Source organism: Sturnira hondurensis, unplaced genomic scaffold (genome assembly GCF_014824575.4).
Source record: "Sturnira hondurensis isolate 20B ecotype Veracruz unplaced genomic scaffold, ASM1482457v3 Scaffold0008196, whole genome shotgun sequence".
In the NCBI taxonomy this organism is placed as follows: Eukaryota; Metazoa; Chordata; class Mammalia; order Chiroptera; family Phyllostomidae; genus Sturnira; species Sturnira hondurensis.
In genome coordinates, this window is record NW_028080827.1 from 27800989 (window position 1) to 27823043 (window position 22055).

The 22055-nt window shown below is 42.1% G+C and overlaps 1 protein-coding gene across 1 annotated transcript in view; it reads right to left on the reverse strand.

The window, feature by feature from the left end:
* Positions 1 to 5563: 5563 nt before the first annotated feature.
* Positions 5564 to 22055, reverse strand: part of ARMH4 (armadillo like helical domain containing 4) — a 102414-nt gene continuing 85922 nt past the window's right edge. Inside the window, exons 6-8 of the mRNA XM_037054390.1 lie at positions 12201 to 12232; positions 6390 to 6524; positions 5564 to 6140 (exon numbers count right to left, since the gene is read on the reverse strand). Coding sequence (XP_036910285.1) covers positions 6072 to 6140; positions 6390 to 6524; positions 12201 to 12232 — 236 coding nt within the window. The 3' untranslated portion in view covers positions 5564 to 6071. The remainder of the gene's footprint in view (positions 6141 to 6389; positions 6525 to 12200; positions 12233 to 22055) is intronic.

Below are 22055 nucleotides of genomic sequence, written 5' to 3' on the forward strand. Positions count from 1 at the left end.
GGTGGTTACCTTTTACAGAAAACAAAAGAGCCAATGCCGCTAGTCACATCACAGAAGAGGGATATTTGCAAATGAAAAGGCAAAAGTGGTTGAACCCATTACACTCATCCTTGGAAGGGTTAGCATGGATTTTAGGAAGTTACTTCGCAGCAAATGTTTGCCACTGGGGGCTGGGCCCATGCCACGCAGAATGGTTTCCTGCAGTATTCCCAAAATGCGGTAATCCCAATGCATTTTTAACAAACAGCAGCTTATGAAATAATTGCTGATTGTTTTTTCTGCATGTAGAACTTAAGCCACAGAATTACATCCCCAGCTACATGGGCAGCCAAAGCTGGTAATTACAAAAGCAAATAATTAGATGTCTCTCCTCAGTCCATCCGCAGCTTAACAGTTTCATAGCTTCCTCCTAAAATGGATGTGTGTGTGTCACCGGGAGGAGGTGTTCAATATACAAGTAAGGGCACTGCTACTCGGTTTTCAAATTATTCGCTACTCCTAAAAATGGGTATTGTCATCTGAACTCTGAGCTGAAGTTCATTGGCAGCACCCAGGCTCCTTTCACCTCATCTTTCTTGGACTTCAATCCCCTCCCACCCCGGGCATTCTGCCTGGTGTAGGGAACGTTCTCTGACGAAGAGGCTGGACACAAAGAGACTTGCAGAGCTTCATGGCCCTCCCCTGTTTGCATTCTTCTCTTGTTTTCTTTATCATTTTCCCACACATTGTTCCATTCAGAACTCTGCCCTCCCCTGACACTTTCTAATATTTGGTACCATTTTCACATCTGCCTTGTAATGTGACTATTTTTTTCCCATCTTCTACTCGTATTTCTTTCTTGTAACTCCACTTTCACATACCCTAAAAAAACAGTCTTTTTCTTCAGTGGTCATCCTCCCTCTTGCAGATTTTCCTGGAGATATAACTGAGCCTATCTAGCCAAAAGATCACATGATCAAATCTTGTGCCAAGTTCGCAGGGGTGGGCCAGAACTAGGTTTACAGTTGCTTGTATTAATTATTGTATTATTCTCCACACAAATAACTGTAAAGCTTCGTTTGCCTTACTCTGTGTATCTTGTTTCCAAAAGCTGGTGTTTGGGGGCGGCTGGTAGGAACACTGTCTAGAGTATCCACAGAAATCCCAATGCTTGTGGATGACTTGATGCTCTTCCCCCGGTTAGGGGTTTCGTTTGCACTTCTGTAACAGGGTGCAGCTAAGAGAGGGGCCCCAAAAAGGGATTTGGAATGGAGTCCAGAACTCAAGGTGTCCAGGAAATAGTAAGATGTCCTCACCCCTTCCCCCTCACAGGTGTGAGTTGGAGAAGGGACAAATGGAGCAGGGCCATTGAGAGCTGTTTTGTACTGCAAAGGCTTTGCAGCTAACCTCTGGTGTGGTAATTTGACATATCTATAACTGTTAACTGCCTGCATAGATATGTTAAATAGCTGTGGCCATGCTCTGAGCCAGGGGGATGGAAGTGACTTCCACCCAAGATGTAACTGGGGGCAGGTACTCTGAGTTACAGCGCCTGCAGCCTGCAGCTAGGAGAAGATTGGCTCCAGGACATCAGCCACACCTGCCCAGACTCACCATGGCAGCCCAGTAAACTGGGAATAAGAGGAATGCTGGCAAGTGCGGCTGATTGTAGGAGGAGTCGGAAATGGGGCTGCAAAGGAAGACTGGCCACAGGGATTTAAACCCAAACACTGCAGCCTTTTAAGGAGAGGGAACCACACAGCTATGGCAATGCAGAGAGAGAGAGCCACGTGCTTTTGGACAGAGTGGGGACCCCCGCAGCTGGGGGTAGAGAGAATCACCAAGTGGCTTTAGCAGAGAATCGCCACTCAGCTTTGCCAGAGTGGCAACGCTATCCCCTCTGCAGCTCTGGTGGAGGAAAGAACCATGCAGTTTTGGCCAGAGTGTGGACCCCTGCAGCTCTGTTAGAAGAGGACCACTTGGCTTTGGGGTGCTCCCTTTGGCTGCGTGGCCTGGGAAGCAGGAGAGACTTTGCCAGGAAAAAGGGTGAAAGAACTCTTTGCCAGTGGACCATGAGAAGGTGCCACATGGCTTTGGAGTAATTAGAGATCCTGCCTGGATGGCGGCACAGCTGACGGTGCCAGCGGCCTGGAAACATGGACGTGTGCTCTTTTCCTGAGTTACAGTAGCCTGAATTAGGGCAGGGGGAGAAGGGAGCACTGTGGGCATCTGTGGTTATCCTAAAGGACTTTGATATTTTAATAAAGACGTTAGGTCACTACTTCAAGTCTGTATAGCCTTAAATAAACCTTTTCTTTCCTTTTCACAAATCTCTGGCATTGAGAGATGTCTTTCCTCTGGGGGTGGACAGATGAGCCCAGTAGGTGGTCCGGACGGTATTAGTATACCGTCCTTGGGGGGGCCCTGTTGTTCTGTAACAGTTTTGGGCATCCCTGGGTGGGCCATACATTGCCCCCCGCCATGCTGTTCTGTAACACTTCCACGTGAAGAAGGCAGCTGGAGGCACACGGAGAGAAGCAGCAGGCATTCAGAAGACTCTATATTGCTCCGTGTTATTTTCTGATAGTTCTATAATGTTTGACTTTTAAGTCCTAGCTTTAAAAAATGAAATATCCAGCTTTGAATGACCATGCTAAAACTACTTGAAATGTGTTCTGGAACAGTGGCTTAAAAATTTCCCCTCAACTTTGTTGGCTATGTAAGAGATATGGGTACTTTAAGAAAATGTTTCTGGAAGACTGTCTCTGGGGAAGCTTCTGAGCTGAAGCCAAGGCTAACACATTGCTAAGGGAATGTTTCCCTGCGATACTAATTAACTCCAAATAGTGCGTATAAATTAAGCTAGCAGCTACTGAAAGAAACAGTTTATGAGAGAGGAAAAACTTCAGAGGTTTAAAAGAAGGGTACTGTCTTCTAATTGGAGAAAAAAGGCATCAAGGGCACAGGAGGCAGCTTTTTCTCTCCATTCCAGCATTCTACTCTTTTTTTTCTAGAAGTTTCCATCCTTTTTCCTTTGTCCACTATGGTGGATGTAATTCCTTGGATAGCCAATTAGTGTCTTTCCCCCAAGAGTCTGCTCTCTCTTCCCTCTTGAATACAGAAGTTGTTCCCTGGATAGATGTTCCCCTGTGCACCCAAACCTGCCCCAGTGGAGAGGTTCCCCAGCTTCTCTCCCGAAGAGTCTGATTCAGTGGGTCTGGGGCAGGGCCTTGGGATCTGGACGTTTAACAAGTGTCGCTGGTGATCTGTCCAAGTTTGGGAAACACTGCCCACCCTGTGAGGATGCCACAGTCCCTGGGCCTGCAGGGGAGCCCTGGCCGTACTGACAGAGTACGTCCAGGTCACAGGGGAAGCTGCAGCTGTCACCCCCCTTCTCCAAACAGCTCTGTTTGTTTCTCTGTTAAATGTTTTAAGCTTAGTTGTTAGCAAAAAGAGCTGACTCTTTATTTTTAGTGTGCAAATATGAGCATATGAATCATTTATTTTAGGTAAACCTGAAATAAGTGCCTGATTTACTACCTTTAATCTGGACAACGCTGCCCAGCACCTCCTCTGGCGGCAGCAGCCTCGTCTCAGGTCTTGTTAAAGACGGGACAGTCTTTTCTGATGCTGTTAAATAAACTGAACCCTCTGATGAGAATCACTGCTCCACAGCCACTGGCAGCAAAGGAAATGGCCCGAATAAACAAACCAGTTGAACCATCCACAAAATCTTCCATTCAACCCAGATGCTTAAAAAGGTATACACAGAAATCTGTTATCTAAGTGAACTCTTTCTTTAAACTGTCACCTGTCCCAGAAAGGACTAGAGACATTTTCACTTGGGCCTAAATGCACAGCCCTCTGGAAAAATTAAAATATATTATTTGTGACTTTATTATACTATAGTTCGAGGTTCAACCCAGGCATGATCTAGTTAAGACTGCAGAGTAAGAGTAGCCTGGGGCATTAATATCACCAATGTGCTGCTAAATGAAGTGGCCTATACCGTGTCCTCTATACACAGCTTGTCAAGAATAAATGACAATGATGTCACATCATACTTGCCTCCTCCTAAATTTAGTACAGCAAAGGGCTGCTTTTAGAAAAGGAAAACATACCTTATGCAGTATGAGGATGTCACTACTCATGAAATTACAAATTATCTAGTGTGTCATGGTTCTGGGTTCTATTTTTAAACCTGACCTTGAGCTTTTGTGTCAACGTCTAATTTCCACTTGACTGCACAGAGCCTTTCATTTCTCTTGATCAATTTCATACATTTGCTTACATCTTGTAATGAAAAGAATTTAAATTATTTGATGAAATCATTCTTGTAAGCCAGCTGTCATTCAAGAGAGGTTTCTGGACAGATTTATCTATTAGTTCCCTAGAGGTGATACTTAAATGTATTTAACTGTAAAAGAAGTAGCTGGGCTGAGAAAGGAGAGCACTTTTGCGGGTAAGAGAGAAACTAGTAAGGCTTCGCTCACCTACCAAAGGCAGATTCTCCTATGAAATGCTCCTTGACCACGCACATTTCCTTAGAACCCTGGTTTTAAAGAAGGGCTTTAAAATGTCACTGCTTCCTTCCAAGTATGTGGAAAGGGACTGAACAGAAGATGGGGGTGCATGGTTTTGAGTCCCACTGGGTTCTAGTCCTGATTCTTCCTGGATATAACCCTGCACAATCATTACATTCCTCTGCTTCAGTTCTGTCTTCAGCGGAATGGGAGAATAAAAATGTGTGCCCCACCTCGCATAGTAGCTAAGAGGAGCAGCTATGTGACTCACTTTAAATGTAGTAGAACAGGCTCTAATAAATGTGAACACGTCCTCTGGAGGAGAATACACTATGGACAGTGTTGTTAACGACCTCTATTCTTCCATGGAAATGAGCCTACTCTTAATCCAAAACTTGACTTACCAGAAGTCCCCAATACCCAGAGTCAAACGATAGGGCAAGGAATTACATTGCAAGGGGAATAAAAAATTATCTGACAGAGTCTGACATCCTGAAGTGAGTTACCTTGACAGAGGCTGGTTTCTCAAAAGCTTTGTTGTATACCAAGACTCTAGCCGCTGAGCCTGCTTCTCTCAGAAAATGTCTGCTTTCATAATGAAGTCAAATACGGACCAAGAGCAGCCCAATCATTCTATGGCCAAGACCGCAGGTATAGAAAAGCAGCGCTCTGTGTCACTCGGGACAGAGGCCGTGCAAGCACGGAGCCCGGTGGTGGAGACAAGCGCCCTGGGAGCTCCCCCACCCTTGTGTTCTTCTTGATTTCTCCCTCATTTCTTCTTGACAAAGTCCGGTGGTGCACCAAAAGTGCACCTCAATGATAAGCGAGTAAGAATCTGTTGATTGTTCTGTTGGGCTCAGTCACACCACTTAAGAAACTAAACGCACATTAAAACTGAGAGTCAATTTAATGCATTACTTGGGTGCATTTTTTTCCTTTCCAAGAAGAAGAATAAGCCAGAAAGAGAGAAATAATAAAAGTGGGAGACTGAAACACGTAATGCAAGATACATACAAATCTACACATAATCCTCAGAGCTGAAAGATTTTTTTTGACAAAAAAAGATTTCATTTCAAGTTGCTGCTAGTTTTGATGCAAATGGGTTATGTACCATGGCCCACAAGCCTATGGTTTCAAGTAGGTAGAGTGCAGTCATCACAGGTTATTCTTTGTTAAGATTTCTAGTTCAAAGATAAGCATGCCTTGGTAGCAATAACGGCGACACCCAGCGCAGGTAATCTAAACCAAGGAAAAGATACTGTGGAAAAATACAAAATATTTACTCTACCTAACCTAGCAACTCCTACTGAACAACACATATGCTGCATATCTATGAGCTGTAGCCCGTGGTTGTGGAATACTCACTACAGAATTAAAACAAACACTGCATATTACATTTAGTAGACAGCATGCCTTTTCTGCTCAGTGCAAGAAAAACCTACTACCCAGCAGAGGATGAGACAGGTGGCCTGACAGCAGTGATGTGGCAGGATGTTGTTCGTTTTTATCCCCCAAATAAAAAATAAAATAATAACATGGTTGACTGTCCCAATTAAATTCCGGTCCAATTCAAAACTCATCTTCAGAGCTGTCAGCTAAGAGCATTACTCGGTCTTGCATGCTGTTGAATTCTCTCTGCTGGAGAAACAAAAGAGAAAAGCATTAAAATTCCTTCTGCTGCAGAGCGAAGAGGAGGAACAGGCCCCCTTTAAAAGACACAATGATGAGTGAACAAAGCCAGGGCAGCAGCCAGCGCAGCTCATCCCCAACCACTGGGCACATCCAGACCACTCATGCATCATTAAGCCTTGTGTGTTTTAATAAGCAAATTAGAAAAGCAAGGAATGTTCTGCAACTGAGGAGGTTTTTCTGTTGTTCATGCCATACCTTTCTTTTGTGCCTTTTGAAGCCATTTCTCCTTCTGCGATTCATCACCTTAAGGCTGTAGAGTGCTCCCAGGATGAACAAGGCCCCGGCTATCCCCACCCCAACAGGCACCAGCATCCCGGACATGTAGCCAGCCTGCAGAGAACAGGAAACTCGCATTAGGACTCAACAGACCACCATCTTGGGTTCCTCATTTCTGCTGGATGGGGGCAGGTTTTTAGATGCTGCGAATTCTCCCATCTGCTTCCTTATAAAATAAAACAGCATCTAGAAGAAAGTTACTTTGTTGGGGGAGAGGACAAAGAGAGAGAGGCATGATGACTATTTTGGGATATTTCCAATACTTAGAAGCATTACCATAAATCACCCAGACCTGGTGGCACCTCCAGCCATTTCATTATGCACATTTGTCAACATCAGGTTTGGATGACAGAAATATAATTTGTATTAAAGATTGATGAAGTAAGCTTTGCACAATGCCAGAACTATTAAAATGCTATCAATTGGAAGTGTTGGGCTGAGTCAAGCTCCAGGGTGAGGTGGGGGTGGGGTGAGTGCCTTCTGGAATACAGTGTTTCTTGGCGGCAAGGGGGGAGCCTTGACACTGGTGGTCTGCTCTGCGCAATCTGAGCGGCACTGCAGTAAGAAAGGAAAGAGGGATGCGCTTGTAAGCCAGTGAAAGGTAAGGGCTGCTGGAAATCACAGGGAAGAGAAGAACCTGGAAAGGAAAGAGGAAGGATGTGAGACGTTGCAGCAGAAGAAAAGACAAGGATGGGGAGAAACTGTGTATATAGAGTAGATGGATTAATTTATATGTAAGGGACAATCTGCCCGGGGGACAAGACCAAAGTTGGGGGCTGGGAGGAATTCTGAGTGTCCTCAACTCCAAAGAAACGAAATGGCAGAGAGGGGCATAAAGATCGCTGCCCATAACATTGGTACCTCCAGAAGTTCATGGAGGTATCAAGCCCATACATGTCTCCATGTCCCCAAGTTGTTACTATGGATACCTCAGTCCTAAGAAAGAAACATGATCTGCACATACCCCTGGCCTTGGGTAAGTAGCTTTGGACCCATCCAAGCTCAAGGTAAGGCCATCACATGAAGGGTTCTCCCTGCATCTTGGCCAATAAGACACCTAAGGGCAAGAGGAGTATGACCTAACCAGTCCCCTTTCATGGGGGAACATGACGCTGGCTTGCTGGCTGAGAAGGCCCTTTCTTGAAGCCTACCCAGAGAAAATACATAAACATTGGACAATCTGAAGCTGGAACGAGTACTTTGGATAGGCATTGTTTTAATGGGGAACTATGAGTCTATTCATTTGTTTGGCTATTCTCAAATTTCTAATGTTGCACAATTTCTCCTAACTTTCAGAATAAGCCAAGAACAGAGAAGGAAAGAGAACAAAAGTTTTCTAAAAAGTGCTGAAATATGCAGCCTGTGACGCTTTCCCAACATTTTTAGAAGGAAAGGAAAGGAACAGACAAGACCTTACAGAAATGCACCGTCTTCTGCATAGCTGGCTCCCTCACAGGTTCTGCCTGCTGGAGTCTTCAGTTAGGGCAGAATATAGAAATGTTCCCATTAATTTGAGAACAATGGCATTGTTCACCAACATACTGAGAAGTTTTTTCCTAGAGAAACAAAGCCCAGTCATTATTCAACAAATCACTAAGCTTTGCATGGACCCAAACTTTTTCTAAAGTTCTCCCTGATCTACTTAAGGCTTAAAAAACTTTATAACTATATTCTTAAAACATGTCACGGCCGTGACAGACAAAAGATGACTATAGAAAAATATCTTTCAGATTAGAGAAAAATAAAGAATCATAGCAACTAAATGTGTGACATGACCCTAGACTAAATTCTAAAGGAGAACACTTTCTTTTAGAAAGAACACTTTGGGCTTGTTAAAAAAAGTGAAATATGGACACCAGATTAGATACAAGTATTTCATTAATGTCAACTGTACTCAAGCTGATAACTGTACCGTGCTTGCTACCAGAACACTCCCAAGAGCACCATGGTGCATGCACGTTTTCTTCAAATGGTTCAGAAAGAGCCAGAGCAGGAGGCAGCACCAGAGAATGATAAAGCAACCAAGGTAAAATGTTAAACACAAGCACATCTGAGTAAGAGTATAAGGATTCTTTGTAGTAGTCTTGTTGTTGTAACTTTCCTATAAATTTGAAATTATTTCCAGATAAACAGTCTGAAGTTTTTGAATAGATTGTAAGCCAAAATAGCACTAGATACAGTTGGTTTGTGTTTGTTTTTCATTTGTTTTGTTTTACCTTTAGGAGAACAGTGTCCTTCCTTAGGACAGTGTATTTGTTCAGAAACATCTGTTTTCAAGAAAGCTATTAAGAAAACCAAATGATACGCTGTACTGGCTGGAATCTGCTAAATTTAAGCAGTGCCCTTATGAGTTCTCTGCAACAGTGGTTCTCAAACTTGAGGATGTCTCAGGATCACCTTCAGGACTGGTTAAAACACAGATTGTTGGGCGCCATTCCCAGAGTCTCTGACTCAGGGGGACCTGAAACTTTGCATTTCCAACAAGCGTCCAGGTGATGCTGATGCTGCCGATCCAGACCCCACATGAGAATCACTGCTACGAAGTCTAGTCTGGGGCTCCCATTTTCTGGATAATTTCCTAAGAGCTCAAAGAAATAGAATGGATGGTCTTGGTGATAACAACAGAGCTGGCCTTTACTGCATAACTAAAATTTTTATACATCTTCAGTTTGGGGAAGCAATTTACATGTTAAAAAATATATCAATAGGTAGCCAAGTTAGGATTTGCCTAACAAGCACCACCAACTTGGACATTAACCAAGACGAAGGTTAATGATGGAAATAGGATAGGAGCTGTCCATCAATATCCATTTGTCCCTCCTTCTAGAGCAATAGAACTTCCAGGACACATTCTGTAAGAAGAGAGGAGGGCCTTTACTCTGTCCTCCCCTCTAAGAATGACAGAGTACCTTTACCCTCCCTTTCAAAAGGGAAGGCATGTCTTAACTTTCCCTTTTCCTCCTTCCTTCTGGCTAGAATATGGACCTAGCTAAGTTGAAACTGTCAATCAGGACCGTGAGGTGACCTTGAAAATGAAGGTCACAGATGGTGGAGCATCAAATAGAAGGAGCCTGAGCACCTTCTTGAGTAGTGTTGCTCCCCAATTAACCCTTGACTGCTACCTCCAGACTCATAAATAAGACACAAACTTCTATCTGGGTTAAGCCATTGTCATTAGTGGTTGTCTGTCAATCACAGATGATCTTACTACCAACTAATGCAGAAAAACTAAATAATAACAACAAAAGAAATAATTCAGAACTTTAAAAAAACATAAACCTGTCTAGATACCAGCTAACTAACAGGAAAACCAATATTGGGAATGATTAAATGAAGCTAAACCAAGAAGTTTAATCCTGGATTGGCTAAAGAGGACATATTTAACCCAGGTTAAATATGTAGTTTAGTTTTCATTTCTAAGCTATTCTGTGACTTTCATCAAAAACAAAATAGTTTTGTTCTCAAATAGTTTCTGAAGATAATGACTAACAAGATTTTATAGGTGATAACTAGCTAGATGAAGAGAGATAGGAAAGGAAGTAAGAAGATATACATATTATATGTATGTATACATACATGAAGGTATGTATCAAGTATAATATTTCACTCACAGGAGAGGAGAGATATGAGAAAGGTGAGAGTGAGTCCCTCCAAAAAAGAGTCAAAATATGAAGATATAAGGTATTAAAGAAGTCAACCATGGTGGGAGTCTCAACAATTTTTTCTCCAGTTTTTAAAAATTAAGACATAGCTGAAAACACACTTTGAAAGAAAATGAATAGAGGGCTGAAAACTTTCAATATAATCTAGAAAACTAAAGTGCACATGGAAGATAAGACAGGATAGAAAACCTGCACAGGTTGTTTTAATGGAGTGCCAGACACACACACACACACACACACACACGTAAATTTTGCAATATTCAACTTCAAAACATAGCAAAACTTGTTTTTGAGTCTATTTTTGTCCATTCTTATAACGCAGAATATTCTCTATGGAAACAATGACATATGGATTCTTAAATTAAACTGCCAGAGCCTATTTGCTTCTCATTGCATCATAGTTTTCCCTGAATAATACCAAGAAGCATTACCAATGTAAATATATCCATGTCTAAACTTCCGAGCCTTTCTTCCCCCCAAGTCTCGTTCAGCCCGTCTGATCAGACCTCCCTGAACAGCTGGAGCGTGTATCACAGGCAGCAAAACGGCCTCTACTAACCTCAGGAGGCTTAAAATCTTTCAACATTCCTTCTAACATTTATAAACACAAATATTAGTCTCATTCTCCACAAGCACATTTGCTAAATTTTACTGAAAAGCAGAAAAATAATAGCGAGGAGACTTAACATAATTTGTAATGGTAATCACAATTAGATCTGTTCCTTCACTCTTTAACATTGCGCTGTAGCAAAACACTATAAATATTCATCATTAAAATAAGGAGAAAACTGACCCCCCCCAAAATAAAAAATATATGGACTACCATGAGCAGGAGCATATTCTAAGACAGGTGAATCTGAACTAACTCAGTGTCTGGCAATTGAAAGGGTTTTCATTTAACTAAACCCCCCAGTTAAATCTGAGCTGGGTTATAGTAATGGAATCCGACACAGGCTTCAGCAAGGAGTTCAAAAATGTCATCAATATTTTCATGAGTAATTCCAATTTAAAATTACAAAGTAACCAAAAATGAAAACTTGGACACCGCTGAAAATCAAAAGAAAATGAAAAATATGAACCTGAAAGTTAATATTGTCAATCACTAAGTACATGGCAGAATTAAAGCAAGAGAGGAAAATACGTTCCTACAGCCGGCCATTCCAGGCAGGCCAGCCCATTGTCACTCAGTAAGCAGTGGCCCTGTGATAGGCTACATAAAATTGAGTCTAAAGCAAGTGCTCGGGTGTTCAGGTGTTTCTATCCCACCCCCACTACAGTTTAAGGGTGCCCGTTCCATCTCGAACTTTTATTCTCAAATCAAGTCCATCCATGGGTCAGAAGAATCAAGGCCTTCCAAACTGCAAGGTATTTCTTCCTCACACAGGAAGATCAGGCTTAAAAGAGCCTTGCATCGGGACAAGAAATGCCCCATAGAATGGGATTACAATTCTGAAATTCCACAGAAGAAACTCCACTTTGATGTGTCATGACACTTCTGGTGATACGAACTCTGGAGCATCATTTATTCTCCTTTTTTAAAAATCATGAGTAGGATTTTTTTATTTGTCACCATTAAGTGTCTGAATTTTAAACAGATTCTTGAACCGGGAGCTCACATGCATCAGCTTGTTCAGTTTTACCACCTGTCTCATCCCCAGCAGCTTTTTCCAGAACTGCTGCCTTCACCACGAAGCTCCATGAGTTTTCCCGGTTCAAACTTGGGCTTCTTCAGCATTTCGACTTTTCTAACAAAGGCATCATGGAGCCAATAAATAGATTGGTGGGCCTTTTCTAGGTCTTTTCCAATGCTATCTGGAATCACCATTAATTCTTAAGGCAACTTTGGTTATGCTTCATCATCAGATGTCACCGTAAGAATGAATGGTGCTTCCAAGAGTGTTACACAAGAAGGAACTTAAAGGGAACACCTTTCTTGCTGGACCCTGGATCTTTGCATAGATTACCAAAATCAGAATAATGAACCAAAGCTCCATTATTCTGAAGATCTTATATTTGCCAGAGCCATGCCCTGTAATACAAATCTGAAGGCAGAAGATACTTCTCTTACCTTATCTTTTAGTTTTTCCATCCAGCTTCTCACTACGGAAAATAAGAGAATAAAATTTAAACAACCATCATTTTACTTCTATTTCATTATGTTAATTTGATAATACATTTCATGGTATTAAGTTAGCTTGATACCTATTGCATAAAATACAATAAAATAGTAAACAGTATTCAGATAAGGACAGAATAGTCTTATTTTTAATTCTCATTTATTTTTAAAAAATCAGACAGCACAAACATACACTTCATATTTTTGTTAGAGGAACAGAGAATACTTCGGTGTGCTAAATGTACTTTTTATTACTATTAAAAGCCTTGCGAGGAGGGCTGGGGAAGGAGGGAGGAAATCACCTTTAAAATATCAAGTTCATTTTTTATCTGACATTTTCTCCTGAGCTGTACTCCTCGCTCTCAGGTTTTAAGCTCAATGAGAATTCTGCACTTGAATCAGTGCCAGAGCAGAGAAAGGCAGGGAGTGGCAATGGGGAGGCCAGGGCCGCCCAGCCCTGGCTCCAAAGAGAAGCATCTGCTTTTATATTTGAAGGAAAATTGGACCAAAGGCAAGAGAACAGGAAGTACTTCTGAAATCTATGTAGCTCACAAAGTGTGCCATTCCATCACAATATACCGCTGTGAAAAAATAAAAGCAATAATTAAGTAATACTTATAAAAGGCAACTGGAAAGGACTACATCAGCTATGAAGTAGTTCATAGACCATTATTACACCCATTTGGAAATACGTGTGCCGAGAATAGAAGGAAGCACCAATCAAAATGACAACATGCATTAGAATGGCCATGTAAAGGGTGGTTTGAAGTTAGGGGTGGAGTTTTTTATCCTTACCTGACTTTTGAAGTTATAAAACTGAGTGAAAATTCATTTTTAAAAGCATCGAAAATGAGGAAATAGACAAATACATCCTCGTTTTACATGTATTGTCAAGCAAAATAAATTTGTTTCAAAAAAACTCTCAAGATTTCCTTAAATTTCCTTTCCTTTCCAGGAACTTCAACAGATAGGAAGGCAGGACACAGACTGGCAGGCCCAAAAATGGCTCCCCAAAGGCGTAGGCCAGGCCTTGGCACGCTTTTCTTGGAAAGAGCCCAAAATATTTTAGGCTTTGCAGGCCACACAATCTCTGTCACAACTCGGCTGCTGCAGTGAGAAGGCAGCCACAGGCAGTACACAAATAAGTGCGTTCGACCATGTTCCAACAAACTTTATTTATGGACAACGACACTGAATTTCAAGTAACTTTTGTCTGTCACAAATTTTTTTCCTTTTTTAAAAATTTATGTATTTAATTGTTGTTCAAGTACAGTTTTCTGTTTTTTACTCCCATCCCAGCCCACCCCCCGCCAGTGCTCCCCACCTCCCTCCCATTTCCACCCCCCCTTAGCTTTTGCCCATGTGTCCTTTATACTTGTTCCTGTAAATCCTTCCCCTTTTCCCTTGGAATTCCCTCCCCTCTCCCCTCTGGTCACTGTCAGCCTGTTCTCTATTTCAGTGTCATTGGTTATATTTTGCTTGCTTGTTTGTTTCGTTGTTTAGGTTCCTGTTAAATCTTTTGATTTTTTTCAACCACACTAAAACATAAACAACATTCCTTGCTAATAAGCCATACAAGAACAGGAAGCTGGCCAGGTTTGGACCATGGGCCACAGTTTGCTGACCCCTGGCATAGATATACTTTACCCAAAATTGGTGTCTCCATTTACAATTTAACTTTAGTAATCATATACCCAATGAGAGTGATAACGGCTAACACATGCACACAGCCTTACTTCCTCATAAAGCACGTTCAACTGTATTGCACCAATTGATTAGCAAACCAACGACAAACATGAGAGTCAGGTAAGATGATGCTTAGGAAAAGGATAAAGAAACTAAGACTCAAACAAACTAAGAGACTTGCCCATGGTTAACCAGGAAATAGAGTCACTGGAACTCCAACCATTACCTGATTTAAGGACCTACAGGAAGAAGACTTCCCAACTTCCTCTGTGTTACACCACCACTCTTTTGCTCTCGGGTTGAAAATGTGGAACAATCCCTGGCTCTTCTTTTTCCGTGAGTCCACAGCTTCCATCTCTCATGTCAAGACCTTGAAAGACCTCTCAAGTTTGCACTTCCCTCATCACTTTTTCTGTCTCAACTGGTACGTAGGCAGAGACAGCAATGATCAAACAGAATAAGATCAGAGTGACGGAAAGGGCAAAAGAGGAAAGTGCAGAAACCTCAAGCATGAAGCCAAAGATTAGTGATTCTAAGAATGGTTCCATGGAGAAGTGAAGTCAACTCTTGATTCATTGACTTTGGAGAAATCAGCAAGGCTCTTGGACACTGTTTCCTCATATGTGAAATGAAGATGGTAAAATCTGCCTTACAGATTGTGGTGAAGATTATAAATAATATGTGTAAAGTGTCTAGTAAAGTCCTTGGTATGGAGAAACAGAAAACCAAAAATAAGAAATCTGGGACAGGAGGGGAGAAAGATGGACAAGTGAAATTTGCATATTGTGTTAACATGTCTCAACTAAGCCCGTGGCATAAAGTTAAATTCAAGCAAGAGAATGCTTCCAATTCATTCATTCAGTTCAACAAATATATATATTGTAGAGGCCAGACATTCTGCTCTACATTGTGTCAGTAGAAGGTGTAGGGACCTAATATGAATGAGCAAAAGCTTAGGCCATCAGGCCTCGGGGAAGTAGATGACAAATAACAGTGTAAACACCAAGAGAGTGCGAGATGGAACAGAAAAGTCACTTTACTAGAACACAAAGTGAACTCCAAACGGTGAAGCAAGATGTTTGGAGTTAGGGGATAGTCTGGGTATCCTATAAGGAGTAAAACAAGAGAGGTGAGAGCAGGAATGTGGATCCTGCAGGAGGTGAGCTGGGGCCAGCTGACTACTTACAGATGGTAGGATAAAGGGTTTGTGTCTCTTTCTCTCCCATTTTTATTCTTTCTCCCAGACTCTGTGGTGTATCTGTATGGTTCTGTTCTCTGTATGTGCATCTTTCTTACCTCTCACCCTCCCTGTGTATGTGTGTGTCTTTGTTGACAAATAAACTAGATCTTTTAGTTCCATCTTAGCTCAAGGATTTTCTTTGACTCAGTTGTACGTGCCAGGGTTGCTTTCCATTAGGCAACAATAGCTCTAAGTGGCAAAAATCCTAGGGAGAAATTTAAAACTCAGAATGAGCAATACTGAAGATACTGTGTATGGGATTGCAGTGTATGGTGACGCTACAAAAAAGATAGAATACAGAGGGAGGAGCAAATACCTAGGGGGATAATAATGAGGTTTACTCCGACTACATGGAATTTAAAATATTTATGCAATATTCATTTGGATATGGTTGTTGGCAGTTAAAAATTTGGACATAGAGCCCTGGCCAGGAGGCTTAGTTTGTTGGAGCATCATCCCATACACCAAACGGTCATGGGTTTAATCCTAGTCAGGGCACATACCTAGGGTGAGGGTTCAATCCCCCGTTGAAGCACATAGAGGAGGCAAGTGATCAATGTTTCTCTCTCTCTCTCTCTCAAAATCAATAAACATATCTTTAGGTGAGGATTTTTTAAAAATTGGATATGGAGAAACTCAGGCTGAAAACCAATGTTTGGGAATTGCCACATATTGATGGAAGGTAGTTGTAGTCCAAAAACTGCAGGTTCAAGACTCAGGAACAACTGATGTTTCAAGTTCAAAGATGGGAAATAAAAACCCATGAGTCAGGCAGGAGGAATTCTCCCTTACTCACGGGAGTGTCTGCCTTTTGGCTGTATTTAGACCTTCAACTGGCTGGATGAGGGCCACTCACATTAGGAAGAGCAATCTGCTTTAGTCAGTCTCCTCACCAAATGTTAATCTCATCTAGAAACACTCTTACACCCACTCAGAATTATGTTTGACCATTAATGTGGGCAGCACAAGGCCCAGTCAAGTGGACGCATAAAATTAACCATCAGAGAGTGAGGCTGGACAAGACCAAAGCCATAATGCCAAAGAACTCCAACAGTTAAATATCAGGCAGAAGAGACAGAAAGGAATGGTCAGAGGGACTTAGGAACCTACACTGTTGATTCAAATCAAACCAATAGTTCCAAGTGTTTATGAGGCTATTTCCAGTTTCCACTGATCAAGTCCTTTTTCCAGGCACAGCCAAATCCACTGGCCCACTGCAGAGGTGCCCTGCAGACCACTCCCTTCCCGTACAGGCCTGAAGGTGTCCTACATGTGGGGCCCGAAGCACCAAGGAAATACTACCCTAGAAGCCATCCTCAAATCAAGAGAGCCACAAGTTGGCAGTTATATTAGTTTCCTGTAGCTGTTATTGCAAATTTAATGGCTTAAAACAAGACAATTTTGTTATCTTGTTTTCTGGAGGTCAGAAGTCCAAAATCAGTCTCACAGACTAAAGTCAAGGTGTCATCAGGGCTGGTTGCTCCTGCAGGCCCTGCGGAGAATCTGTTCCCTTGCCTTTTCCAGGTTCCAGAGGCTGCCTGCATTCCTTAGCTCATGGTCTCTTCCTCTTTACTTAAAGACAAAAGCATAGCACTTCAAATCTTTTCTCTCTCTAAGCTCTGCTGCCTTTGTCATATTTTTCTTCTCTGACTCTAACCTGTCTACTTCTCTTTCATAAGGAACCTTGTGATAATCTCCCTCATCTCTAGGTCCTTAATTCAATCTGCAAAGTTCTCCTTTTGTAAGCTAATGTATTCACAGGCCCTGTAGATTAAGACAGAGGCATCTTTGTGGGGAGGGGGAAGCATTATTCTGCTCACCACATCAGGTAAGTTCTCCCAATTTTCCCCACCCTTGAGGTGTGTTCCACACAGCATCCCACTCAGGAACACCCCCTACACTGGCTCTCCGCTCACTTCCTCATTCCCTCATCATGCTTCCTGGCTTAATTCGCCCCCTAAAAACTTCTTGCACACCAATCCAGATTAAGGCTCTGCTTGTAAGGAAAATCCAAGCTAAGACACCAGTCTAATCCTGCTACCACCTAGGCGAGCCTATCCTTCACCATACCAATTTTATTTATTTGGTACATTAAAACAAACTCTTAAAACAAAAAGAAGGGGCAAGGAAGACAGGTAAGCTGGTCAAGTTCAAGGCAGATGCCATCTCCATTTATCCAAGTTAATTCTAACTGAAGGACGTTAGGCTACCTGAATTTACAAAATACACATTTTCCATATAGCATTGTATAAGATGTATTTCATAGCTCATTCCACTTAGCTCACATTCAACTTTTAAAAGTTTAGAAATATCTCTTTAATAATCAAATTTTCAACATCATTTATATCTCTAATAATGTAAGAAACTTGATTTTTATTTTAATCAGTGAAAAGAGAAATGGATGTTCCACTTAAATAAAAAATTAAATGTCAGAACACAGTCTTTTGCTCAAAGCATATGTAAATTTTAACTATAATATTTCTAGAGTATTAATAAATAAATGGAGATCAGTTATTTTATTCTTCTTTTTTATTTAACCATAAGTGCCTCTCCTAGCCCAAGAAACAGACAAAGCTGTTATCCAACTTACATAATACATTTAAGAATAATAAAACTTACCAAGTTTTAAATATTGTCTGCATGTTTTTTAAAGAACCTTGAATTTTTCCAGTTACGGATTATTCTTTAATGATGCTAAATTTACCTGCTTTCAAATCACACAGAAACCCCATCTACAATCATTTGCTCTTCACATAATTACAGAACAGCAAGTTCCCAATGAATAGAATGACCTACTTCTCTGCATAAGGCTAAGTGAACAGTAACTGTGCATCTAAGAAGCAATTAATTCTGAAGGCCCTGCACTAATATTCACAGAGAAGAGTACCAAAAACTCAGACACCCTAACCTCAACTTTCAAGTAATATTAAGAATGCCTTTAGTTAACTGCAAGCTAAGAATGATGCTGGATACTTACTGGCAAGATGCAAACAGCAGATCTTATGATCAACTGCACATCTTGCCAGTGTCATTCACTATTGCTGAGTGCTGATAAACCATGCACCCTATGGTTACCACTCCTAGTGATGAGAAGGCCATTATAAACTTCAACCATATGGAAATACAAGGTGTATAAATGAAAAAGTGTGTGTTTCTTACTTCTCCCAAAAAGAGAACCATAAGACCCAACATTGCTCACTGGAGAAGAAAACAAGTTGTCTATGTTCCTTCTCTATGCCTGATGGCAAGAAAAAAAAAAACACAACAAAAAAGCCACTGTGTTTTGCCTAAGACAGCCTCAAAAATTCTGCTGAGCACAGGTTTCTGGTCTTTGGTTTTGTACTCAGCAGCATCACCTCCACACGTGAAATTCATCCTAACTCACCATCACAGGTCTCTCTTCATATTTGCACTACCCAACTTTCAACCCATTGGTGAAAAAGAAAATTGTTTGGTATTCAGATTTTATTTTTAATGCAAAGTTTACTGTTTCCTCCCCTGCAGTATCATCAGGCTTCCAGTGCAAAGTCAAGTTTGCATGTGTTGCTTCCTAGATCCACTGAATCTACAATTTGCCATCTCAAGGTATATGTGAGGCTTCAACAACCATAAAGTCCATCGGCCCTTCCTGTAGTCATCCATTATAAATTTTATGAAAAATTATAGACCACTTAAGCTTTAAGGCAAGGTCACTGTACACCCCTCTCATTTATATAAATTTGGGGGCTTCCACGGATGAAAGTCATGGCTTAATTGTAGGGTGAGGTAAAGAGAAGATGGCTGTCAGTGAAGTAATCCTGAAGTCCCAAGTTCACTGATGTCCTTTATCGAAACCTTCTGACGTGACTCTACACAATCCACATGAAACCGACTTCCCTGGGGTCATGGCTCAGCCAACTGACAAAGTCAACTAGAAGTGAAGAGCTGAGTGAGTCCCAAAGTGGTATCCATGGCAGTTTCAGGGGTTCCTTCCAAAATTCCTTTCACCAATTCATAATGTGCCACTCCTCATAATAAATAATGGGCAGATAGCAGCACTCCCAAGAGAAATTCAGGCAAATCTCTGGTTAAAAACACCTGAGTAACATAGTTAATATTCAAAGGCAGAGCTTCTCTGCCATCTAAATGGATCACCTCAAAGGAAAGTCTCCCTGAGCCCTTGATCCTCAGGGAAGAAAATCTGAATGACTCCCCACATCACTACTGGGCGGCTACTTGACAATCTCAGTCTCCACCTTTTCCCCCTTTAAATTATTTAGGCAAACTTTGCACGTGCTCCCTGGGACCAGCTGTTCACTTACATGAGGAATCTTTCTATTAAGGTAGTAGAGCCAATCTCAATGCCCCTATTCTTATATTTTGCCAGGTTCATGAGATGCTAACCCTCCTGTGTGTGATCTGTGATTTTTTATGTGAACTTATTTTTCAGTGAAGTCTGTTTTTCACCAAGAAACCTGTGCCCCCCCTGCACTGTAGAAGGGTCCCTGCAGATGAGCAGTTTTGTGTTTGCTTGTGCTGAGCCCACCAAGGGTTTTGCCACCCCAAACAGGGTTGTATGTTAATTTCTGAGTTGTGGGTTCTTTGTAAGTAAGGCAGGCCTGAGGTTTCAATGACTTTTTCTCTCCCACTCAGAGCCCCAGGAAGAAAGATGTTCCCTTGCTGTTTCCCTGGTTTGTGGGAATTATTTTTTAGACCCTGCCTCACAGGGTGGAAGGGAAGCTCCTCCAGACTGCATTCTCATGCAGGGAAGTTCCCACTCCATGCCCTGAACCAGCCCAAAGCTATGTCTCCTGGTCCCATGTTGGTATTGAACTCTACCCCTCACCCCAGTGTCTATATGGGGTCCAGTGTTCCCCAAAGACATCTCAGCCTCAGCTAAGGAAGCGATTTGTTGGGTCTCAAGTTGCCACCTTCAAAAACAACAGCTTTCCTTTCAAGCTCAGTTGCATATTTTAAATTTTGTTTTAATTTATGCACAATTTCTCTGTAGCAGGAGGTGGAAATCCACACTCAGTCCACCACGCTGCAAGAACTGGAAATGTAGACTCAACTTCTAACTAGGGCTTTGGGGTTTGTTTTTTTTTTTAATTTATTGAGGCAAAATTTACATAAACTAAAAATGGCTACTTTAAAGTTACAATTCAGTAACATCTGGCACACACAATGTTTTATAACCATCACCTCTATCTCCTTCCAAAATGTTTGATCACCCCAAAAGGAAACCCTCTACCCATTAAGCGGTCACTCTCTATTCTTCCCTCTCTCTATCCCCTGGCACCCACTAATGTGCTTTCTGTGTCCATAGACTTACCTATTCTGGATATTGTATATAAGCGAAGGTGCACAATATGGGACCTTTTGTGTCTGGCTTCTTTCACTTAGCATACAGTTTCAGAGGTTCATCTATGCGGCAGCAAGTATACAAATAGTCAACAGCACACGAAAGGATGCTGATTATCATTAATTATTTGGGAAATACATCAAAACCATAGTGAAGCTTCCAGTCAAGATGCTGGCACAGGTAAATATGTATCACCTCCTCACACAACTACATTAAAATTACAACCAAATTAGAGAACAACCATCACTCAGAACCAGCAGGAACTGAGTTGAATGGAAGTCTGACAGCTACGGAACTAAAGAAACCACATCCATCCAGACTGGTAGGAGAGGTGAAGAGACAGAACGGACTGGTCCCATATCCATGTGAGGTGGATAAAAATTTGAAAGGAATACCTTGGGAGCAAGGAGTCCCAGCCCCACACCAGGCACCCCATGCCAGCTCCCCCGAGCCCAGGGGACCCGTGCAGGTAAGTTCTCATAACTTCTGGCTATAAAAACAAGTAGGAATTGAGTTGGTGAAAGAGACCTCTGGAGTCCCAAGGAGTTCCTCTTAAAGAACCCACACATGAACTTACTCAGACTCACTCTCTCTGAGCTCCAGCACAGGACCGCAGCTTGAAAGGCACCAGTAGCATACAGGAAGAAATAAAAGTGGCTGGCTTCAAGGCAAGAGCTGGGGGACAGCTGTCTCCCAAACAGAACGGTGTGAAAAGCAGAGTCACAGAGCCTACAGGTGAGTGCCATGGCTGAGACTCTATCAACCTGACTTTGCCCCACCTTAGAGATCCCCTGAGGCTCTATCCCACCCAACTTACAACTGTTAACAGTAGCTTTTCCATATGAATGGCTGGTCTAGGCTCATGCTTCACAACTTCCTAAATTATTCCAACAAGCAAGAGCTGGCCCCAGAGACCACCCCCCCCCAACCTCCATACTTTCTGCTAAGTTGCCCCAGGCACAGCACTAGGAGCAGCCAGCCTAGAGTCACAGCTTGGCTTCACCTGGGAATCTCCAAGCCCAGCAAAAGTAGCAGCCATCTCAAATTGCTTTATAGTTCAGGCAGGGTGGCTCCAGGTAAAACACAGGTGGACACTGACCTTGGCCTGCAGTACCTGGGAAACCCCAGAGCCCAGACACCACCCAATGGACAACTACAGACCACATCAGAGCACCACCATCTTGCCCCTGCATGGCTGATCCTCCTCAAAGGGTGGAGGTTGGTGGTCAGTGGTCACAGCCAATTCTTGCCTGAATAAATCTCTCCCATTGACCTGCCAACAGCAACCAAGGCTCAACTACAAGGGGAAGGTATACTCAGTCCACAGGAAGGTTACATCTTCAGTATCCAGCTTGGGTGATTGAGAGGATGTGCCACTGGACCCTATAGGATACCTACTATGTTAGGCCATGATATCAAGTCAGGGAGTCACAGCAGCTTTATCTAATATATAGAGACAAGCACAGGGAGGCCCCCAAAATAAGGAGATGAAGAAACACGGCCCAAATGCAAGAATAGATCAAAACTCCAGAAAAAGAGC